General features: G+C 34.4%; 1 protein-coding gene across 1 annotated transcript; it reads left to right on the forward strand.

Annotated features, from left to right (window-relative positions):
* Positions 1-1,303: 1,303 nt before the first annotated feature.
* LOC145089295 (F-box protein At5g03100-like) lies at positions 1,304-9,599 on the forward strand. The gene is made up of 4 exons (XM_079027750.1): positions 1,304-1,612; positions 2,477-2,719; positions 8,222-9,180; positions 9,359-9,599. The coding sequence occupies exons 1-3, from the start codon at positions 1,304-1,306 to the stop codon at positions 9,131-9,133; spliced, it is 1,464 nt and encodes a 487-aa protein (XP_078883876.1). The 3' UTR covers positions 9,134-9,180; positions 9,359-9,599.

The raw sequence follows: 9,599 nt of genomic DNA on the forward strand, positions 1-9,599 counted from the left end.
CGCCACTGGCTTAAAATCATAGTATTCATCTTTTTCAATACTACCAAACTCTTCCTCCGATGAGTGCACCACCAATCCAACGTCATTGAAGTGTATAATATCTGCATCATGATTATTCTTAAACACTACTTGTTTCGTTTCCAATGGCATGCCAATGGCCATGGTGGTGGGGCAGTGGAGTTACTTTTTTTATTTATTATTAACTAGTTTATAACCCGTGAAAACCACGGTTATAAAATTAATTAAACTTTTATAATAAAAAAATATAATTATTAATCAACTATTTTAAATAAATTATTAATTAAGAGATATATCAAAAATTTGAAGTTATTATAACTTCAAATTTAACATATAATTAAAAAATGTAAATTTGAATTTTGAAATGAGTTGCCTAATATATCTACATGACACATGACATAATATTAATGAGGAACTGTATTAGAGTGACACTTGACAAAAACATTTTTATTTTCGAATGTTAGGATTTAATTGAAAATCAAAAAGCTGACGTCAGACAACGTTAACCATAAGGACCATCCAAGGGACCAATATTGATAAAGTAAAAATTTAAGGGTTGAACTCAATTTTTTTAGAAACTACATGATTATTTATAAAGTTTTTCCTAATTATAATATGATAAAATTATAATATGATAAAAGAATAAATAATCCTAAGAACAATCGGGTAATTTTAATAATCGGTTCAATTTTGTTCCAAACAAATCAAACTTTATATAACTAATTAATTTAGTTATATCCATCGGTTCTATCTAATCCAATTCTATTCGGTACAATAACATTTGACAACCACTGCCTAAAGATACTCTTTAACATTTTGTGCTATAACCAATTATAAAAAAAATTAAGATATTATAACATACTAGTTTATAACATGTGGGAACCACAATTACCAAATTAAACTTTCATAATAGAAACTCAGAATTATTAATCAATTATTTTAATAAATTATTAATTAAGAGATTTTTTCTAGTTATATAAAATTTTAATCGTTGATTTAAATAAACAAATGAAATTATATCATCTTACAATATGTAATAATTTTTATTCTAATTTTATTTTAATTTAATGTAATTAAAATGTGAAATTTTAAATTTAAAGTTGAAATTATATCGTCTTATAATATGTATTGATTTTTTAACAAGTGACACGTCATTAATTAGGACTTTTTTGATTTGAAATTTCATCATCTGTTTGGATATAATCTTGACTAGAGTTCTATCGCAGTGTTCGATGCGGTAAGCTGACAAGAGCTCTATTCAAAATCAAACTAAAATCTCCCGAAAATGGAGAAAATCTCAAAAATCATGAAAAAGGGAGAAGACGATGGAATCATTGCGTTGCCAGATTGCTTGTTTCTTGAAATTCTCTCTCGTTTACCCACAACAAAAGACTCCATTAGAACTGGTACACTCTCCAAACGATGGAACCATCTTTGGACTTTGGTTCCTAATTTAACTTTTATACATGGTGGTAGACATACGTGGCCCGATTTCGCATTATGCGTGGACAAAACCCTAATTCAATGTCGCCAGTTGAAACTTAAAAATTCCAGGTGTACTGTTGAAGAGCTTAATTTAAGGTTACCTACCGATGTAATGTTCAAGAGCTTAATTTAAGGTTACTTACAGAGAAAGCAAATTTTTTGATAGATCAAACTTTCTTGATCAACACATGTTTTACTGATCTGAAATTAAAAGATTGCAGATTTACTCCAATTGGGATGATTAGTTGGAAAAATCTTAGGAGTTTGTGCATTTCCTGTGGTAAGCTAAATGAAGATTTGATTGAAAAAAAATTATCCGGCAGTCCTCTGTTGGAAACTTTGGCTTTGAAATTGTGCTATTGTTTTAATAGAATCAATATTAAATCAAAGAGTGCTAAGAAGTCGGTGTTATTTGGATACAAGGATTTTGATAATCCATTTGATGCCCATATTATCGAAAATTGGGGTTTTATGTTCTATGGTATAATTTCTTTTGCTTTCACAATTTATGATTTTGTAGAATTCATATTATCATTAGTTTTATAGTAGTTTATTCACTATCCTTTGAAAAACTTGTTTCAAATATCCTTCTATTGTCTTCTCAATCAATTAGTGATCCTAATATAATTTCATTTTCATTGTCTTCTGACTTCTAGGTTCTTTCTTGTTTCCAAACTATAGGTTTCATATTCCCACCAGATATGAAGTTTCCAGTTGTTACTCATAACTACTTATTCGTAATTTGATTGTATTTATATTTGGTAGTTATATTTTCCCTAATTATAGGGATATTTTATATTGTATAAATATACACATTATGTATATTTATACATATGGTCGGTATGCATCCTGGAAGGAGTTATTCAATATCTATGTATGTGCATATAACATAATGGATCTCATCAAACCCAACTCCTCTAAAGCCGCTGATATAGATGAATCAACTTAGCTTCGTCTTGATGCTATTTTGAAGCAAAGGGTCTTTGCTACTATCTCTACCGATCATGTTCAAACTAACATAAAGCTTGGTGTCACCACTCAAGAACTATGGGTTCGAATTGAAGAAATTTTTCAAGATAACAAGGCCACACAGTTCATCTATCTTGAAGAAGAATTCAATTGTAACATCCCGACTCTCAGTGCACTTTTGAAGGAGAATTGGAGAGCATCAAAGCTTGGATCAAGAGGAGGTTTTGGATCTAGAGGTTCTTTAGAGGTTTGCTTCAGTTGGAGGTAAAAAGATGCTAGCTTGATCATTTCCTTATGAGATCTCGGTTTAGGGAGTTTCTAGGGTTTTCTCTCATCCTTTATGTGTCTTTGAGTCCTTTGAGCATGATTTGAGGTTAAAACCTTAGATCTGGATTGTGGGAGGTCTTGTGAGTCTAAAGACCTGAACTTTATTGAGCTAGAGACAAGATCTTAGGCATCTAACCCTTGTTGGAGCTTGTATGGGCATTATGGAGCAAATATGTCATGCATGAATGTAAAGATCGAAGCTTTACGTGACATTCGAGCCTTAAGAGACTAGATCTAGGGTTTGGAGTGATGGATCTGCCTTAAAACGTATGAATGAGAATACATACTAAATGGACTCGCCGAGTCAATGAGCAGACTCGACGAGTCGGCTAGGGTTTTTCCCCGATGAGTCTGGACATAGGTAACTCGGCGAGTTGATGAGACAACTCGACAAGTTAAGTTGGGGTTTCGCGATGTTCTCAGGAACAATGGGAACTCGGCGAGTCACATTGATGCACTCGGCGAGTCAGGTCAACATGGACAGTTGACTCGAGTGTTGACTTATGTTGACTTTAGGGTTTGGTCAAGGCAGGGATTATGGGGACCATGGAGGGGTAAAATGGTCTTTTACCCATCCCAAGAGTTAGAGAGGGATTAGCATGAGCTTATATAAAGTGGTGATCTTTAAGTGTTAATTAGAGATGCTTATTTCGTATAGGCGGAGATTAGGCTGTTCGAGGGGATCTGGTTTCCTTGCTTGCTTACGAGGTGAGTCTTCTCACTATACTTACCTGAGTGGTAATACCGAGTGACCGGAGGGTCTTATTTGAGTTATCGATCGGAGGGTCCTATGTGCTTATATTGAGTTATGTGACATTATGCATTTCTGTCTTTATGATATATATATATATATATATATATATATATACACACATGCTATGTTATTATGTGTTTTACTGAGATAAGACCGGAGGGTCCAAACCGAGTTGTGAGATTGGAGGGTCTTCACTGAGATATAGGACTGGAGGGTCCAACCTGAGCTGTGAGACCGGAGGGTCTTCACTGAGACACATGACTGGAGGGTCCACACCGAGCCGTGAGACCGGGGAGTCCTTACCGAGATGCATGGGACCGGAGGGTCCATGCCGAGTTATAGCCATGAGCGGCTTATTATTTGTGTATGTGGTATTTTGGGGTACTCACTAAGCTTCGTGCTTACCGTGTTGTGTGGTATGTGTTTCAGGTCCAGAATTGCAGGAAGGTGCCGACTTGATTGTACACACCAGTTGGAGATTATGATTTCGAGGATTCTAGGATTTTATCAACATTTGTTGACTTGTGTTTTGACAACTTATATATTTTTGTGATTTTTGTGAAATGTGACATTGAGTTATGTGGTGTTAAAAATGAAAAATTTATTTGAAAATTTATGGTGTTACATCAATTCCACTCGTGTGGAATCTTTCTCCAACATTCATGACTACTCTTCTCGTCTCAAAAGTCTCTATAATCAACTGGAGAATATAGGTAATCACATCTCTAAAACTAAGATGATACTTTAACTAATTTCTGGTTTGACAAAAGGTGAATATGATACTACGGCAACCCTCATACAATAAACTGAACTGTTTCCTAACTTTAACAAAGCCAATTCTCAACTGATACTTGAAGAAACCTGGTGCAAGAATCAATCGTCCCACATCCATCATGCCCTCGTCACCTAAAAATCTAAGAAGTCTTCCTCTGATACAAAACCTCCAACATCAGACTCCAATCTTATCGGTCCTAACACAGCTACTCGCGGTGGTCGGGGTACTTACTAAGAACGAGGTGGACGCTACAACAATCATGGACGTGGCAAGGGTAGAGGACGCTTCAACATCTTTGGTCCCTATTCATATCAATGTCCTCACCAATGGTATTAACCATGGGTTGTACCCATGTGTCCTTATCCTACTGTGACCCAAGGCACACAATTAGGCCTTCTTGGTCCAACTCCACAATCACTGGTCCAACAATAGTAGCCCGCCGAATCCCAAGCTTATTACACCAGTGAACATGTTGTACCCATGACTCCTATAAATTGTATTACTTGATTAATAATTAATCAGAAATTAATTTGAATTAATTTTGGGATTAATAGGTTAATTGAAAATATAGGGACTGTTTGGTTATTTATTGAAAGTTAAGGAAGGAAGGCTCTAGAACCTCATTAGATGAGGTGGGCGAAAACTTCTAGGGAAGGTGTAGAACTTTCGTCCAAAGCCCTTTGGATTAGGGATTGGGCTACTTGGTCAGCAAGCAAGGGAATCTAGGTCTTATCTCTTAAACCCTAGATTTGGCCCCAAGATTCCTCAGTTATATAAACTCCTTCCTAGCCCTTAATTTCGTCCATCCCTTCCTTCTACAAGCCTTGGACGAAATCTTTGCTCTCTTCTCTATTGTTTTCCTCTTGCTAGCTTCGATGTGAACCATTAGAGGCACAACACTTGTGGTGCTTGCTTCCAAAAGATCATCAAGAGGAATTCTAGTTGTTTATAATAACAACTAAAAGGTATGTAACCATAAACCTTCTTCTTTAGTAATTTTCAAAATTAACTAGGCTTCCTAGGGTTCATATTTTGATGTTCATAGTTATAGGTTCAATAGTTCAAACATTTATCTTGTTTTAGGTTGGATGTACACTTAAGAGTTTTAAGTTTGTTTTGTTATTCCTAAAACCCATCAAAATATACCAAACAGAGTTCAACATAATGGAGTAATTATGGGCTAACAATATTAGCGGGGGTGATAAAAAAAATTACAAGTTATGTTGTGTTTCCTCTTGTCTTGTCTTTTCCTGTATAATGAGTGTGATTTTACTTAGCGTACAAAATTAAAATTTCTTTTATTTTTTTCCAAACCAAAATAATAATAAGAAAATGTAAGGCATCACTACTCAAAAGTATTAGATGATTGTTGATTTATATACACAATCAATCATCATCGGATCATTCACTTAGAATGGTAAAACTTACACATGAGCCAGAACTTGGTAATAAACTTCTCATGATCTGGCTATCTTTTTTGAATTATTGGGATATTAGAAAAGTTATCTTTCCATGACACTATAAGTAGAAATTTTTCCTCATTTAAGAGTTTTATACCACTTGTTTCTTCAAATATTCCAAGATAATTTGAAATCCATCTAAATGCAAGATGTAAGAATTCAATCACTTCTCTATTGAAAATTTTCTTCCCATTTAGCTATTTTTCAACAATTTCTAGGTTTTGTAAAATATTAGCCTTTGCTTCTTGTTGCTCCACCCCTTGGCTCTTGTAAGCATGAACTACCGATGGAAAAAGCTACAATTAGAGAAGGGTTGGATCGATTGAATAAGATTATATTTTCATTGGCTTGTTCGTTATAGCATCATGCCTTTGTTTCTTCCCTTTGAAAAATCTACAGAATTATAGCAATGTTACTCACACAAAAAGCAACTTTCAGTGTAGATTTTTCAAAGTATAATGTTCTAATAAGAAAACAATTGAAAGTATAATGTTATAATTGAGTAAAATCTTCAAAGTGTAGTGCCTTTGTAAAAAGAAAGGCAAAAATAGGATGTTGCAACAAAAATAAATGAACTTATGATGTTGTGATGCTCAAATATATGAAAACATGTTGGTATTTATTGCATTTAGTCCAAAAGAGAAAACTTCATATTGGTTGTATTCTTTGCTTTGATAGATAATAACACAATTTTTTGTATATATGATTCAGGTTGTGTTATTTTTGTAACTTTTATGAAGAATTTTTCGCATTTAACTATGTTCGATAATGTCTACTTTTTGTAAGGCCGGAGCCTTTGCTTCTTCTTTCACATAGACATTAAATATTGATGGTGTGAGCGACAATTATACAAAGGCCAAATACAAGATTTAGCAACATACATTCATTGAGTTGTTCATTATAACGATTGAGGGAGTGGAGTTATACATGCCACGCTATCATATCAGCTTTTCGGCATTCACGTCACTGTCACGTCATTTATGCCACATTAGATGCATCGCACGCCGCTTTGAAGTGGTGGGTGAAATTGAGTTTTTTAAAGAAAAAAATAGCTTAACCCTCACACACTCTATCCTTTCTCTTTTCTCACCTCGGAAATCAAATGTCATTTGATCCCATTGAACTCGGCATGACATCGTCGGGGGGGGGGGGGGGGGGGCGACGGTATATGCCATGGATGCCGAGCAAGTGCCGAGGAAAATTCCAAGCCACTCCTCCCGGATTAACATCATACTTTTATTTCTTTCTATTACAACATTGTATTGTGAAAATTGTACCCAACTATAGGAATGTCAACTTGATACAAAACAATTGATTGTTACATCTAGGAATGTCATTTTTCATATAACTTTTTATATACAATTATTAATTTATTGGATGAGGTATCCATTTATAATTATAATATGACAAAAAAATATTCTAAATAATCTCAAGGATAATATGGTATTTTTAATATTTTGTTCGATTGTGTTACAATCTAACCAAATGTTAATACAACTAGTCCAATTTAATTATATCCGGTTGTTTGCATTTAGTTCCGTCTATTCAAGTTCCGCCCACTACAATAATATTTAACAAATGCTACATAAAGATATTTTTTAAAAGTTGGTGCTATAACCAATTATAAAAAATGATTTAAATATGATAATATATATCTTATATATAAAGAGAGACTGAAATACAAATTTTCAAAGTTATGGGGCGAAATCAGAAATTTTCATCATCCGTTTGGATATAACCCTTGGCTAGAGATCTATCGCACTGGGATGTCAAAAACCCCTGTGGGACCCCGATCCCGTACGGGACTAAATTTTTAAAAAAAACCGGGAGCGGGAGCGGGGGCAAAATTAAACCCCGCTTATTTTCGGGACCGGGGTTGGGAGTTGGTATTTCCATCACGTACTCTCTCGGGGCCCCGGTTGTACATTTATGTAAAAAATATATATTTAATATAAAATACATATACAAAATAGATTTTCTAATTTTAAGTGTAGGTTAGGTATCACTTTCCGGTTTCCAATTAATAGATATTGAAGAGGTATTGAATTGATCATATATTTTTGGATATGTAAGTATTTTATATTTATAATATTGGATTTGTCGTATTTTATATTTCTAAGATTGATGAAATTGTCGTTTTGTAATGTTGAATTAATAATGTTGGATTTTTAATTTTTTTAGTTTCTAAAAGATTATGTTTTAAACTTTTAAAGTTATTAAAAATAAGTTTTTTTAGCCTAACACAAAGTAGTTGTTTAGCAAAAAAAAAAAAAAAACGAATTTTAAGCGGGGGGAACCGGGGCGGGACCGGGAGCGGGGGCAACAATTGATTTCGGAGGCGGGAGCGGGGGCAGCTATTCCCGCTCCCGTTTGGTCCCGTTGACGTCTCTACGGACTGATCAAAGCTACGAAAGCTCTGTTTGCTCCACGGAGATAGTGGAAGAAGGTCAAAATCAACCTAAAATTGAGCGAAAACAGAGAAAATCTCAAAAAATCGTTGAGAAGGGGGAAGACGATCGAATCTGTTCGTTGCCAGATTGCTTGCTTCTTGAAATCCTGTCTCGTTTACCCACAACAAAACACTCCATTAGAACAGGTATTCTCTCCAAACGATGGAACCATCTTTGGACTTTGGTTCCTACTTTAATCTTTATACATTATGGTAGTCAAACGTCGCCTGATTTCTCGTTAAGCGTGGACAAAACCCTAACTCAATGTCGCCCATTAAAGCTTAAGAAATTCCAGGTGTGCTGCCGTTTTTCTATAGGATTTGTTGGATTTGAATCGCATATCAACAATTGGATTCGTTATGCTCTGAGATATAACGTAGACGAGTTTAATTTAACGTTACCGAAAGGGAAACAGAAGTTTTTGTTTGATCAATTTTTCTTCAATAACACATGTTTTATTGATCTGAAATTAGAGGACTGCGTGTTTACTCCAACTGGAGCAATTAGTTGGAAAAATCTTAGGAGTTTGTGCATTTCCTCTGGTAAGCTAAATGAAGATTTGATTGAAAACATATTATCGGGGAGTCCTGTATTGGAAACTTTGGAGTTGAAATTTTGCAATGGTTTTAGGCGAATCGATATTACTTCAAAGAGTGTTAAGAAGCTGGTGTTATCTGGATACATGGATTCTCATAATCCATTCGATGCCCATACTATCGAAATTAATGCTCCTAATATTTTATCATTGACAATTGAAGGTAACCTGTGGTTGTGGAACCTTTTGTTGCTAAATGTGTCTTCTTTAGCCAAAGTTAGCTTAAATTATGTTAATGTCATCACTTGGCACATAATACGCGAAGAAACGGAAGACGAGATGTTTAAGGAATTATACTAAAACTTTGCCACGTTAAGGAGCTTAAAATTGGGGTTTTCTGCTCTATGGTATAATTTCTTTTGCTTTCACAATATATGCTTTTGTAAAATTCATATCATCATTAGTTGTATAGTAGTTTATTGATGTTTATCTTTTGACAAACTTGTTTCAAGTATCCTTCTATTGTATTCTCAATCAATCAGTGATCCTAATATAATGTCATTTTCACTGTCTTCTCATCTGTAGGTTCTTTCTCGTTTGCAAACTAAAGGTTTCATTGTCCCATCAAATATGAAGTTTCTAGTTGTTACTCATAAGTCATAACTACCAACATTAAATGATTGATGATGCTTCGAGTTCATGCGTATGCAGTTTAGTTATCGTGAACTGTTTTCATCTTGTTTTCCTGTTTCGTTTTGTAAAGTTTACTTGGATCTCCTTCAAAATATTGATCTTTTGCCCTTTTGATGTGTGCTTTCTCTATTTA

The sequence above is a fragment of the Lactuca serriola genome, chromosome 2 (genome assembly GCF_051521515.1).
Source record: "Lactuca serriola cultivar US96UC23 chromosome 2, Lser_US96UC23_V15, whole genome shotgun sequence".
NCBI classification, from domain to species: domain Eukaryota; kingdom Viridiplantae; phylum Streptophyta; class Magnoliopsida; order Asterales; family Asteraceae; genus Lactuca; species Lactuca serriola.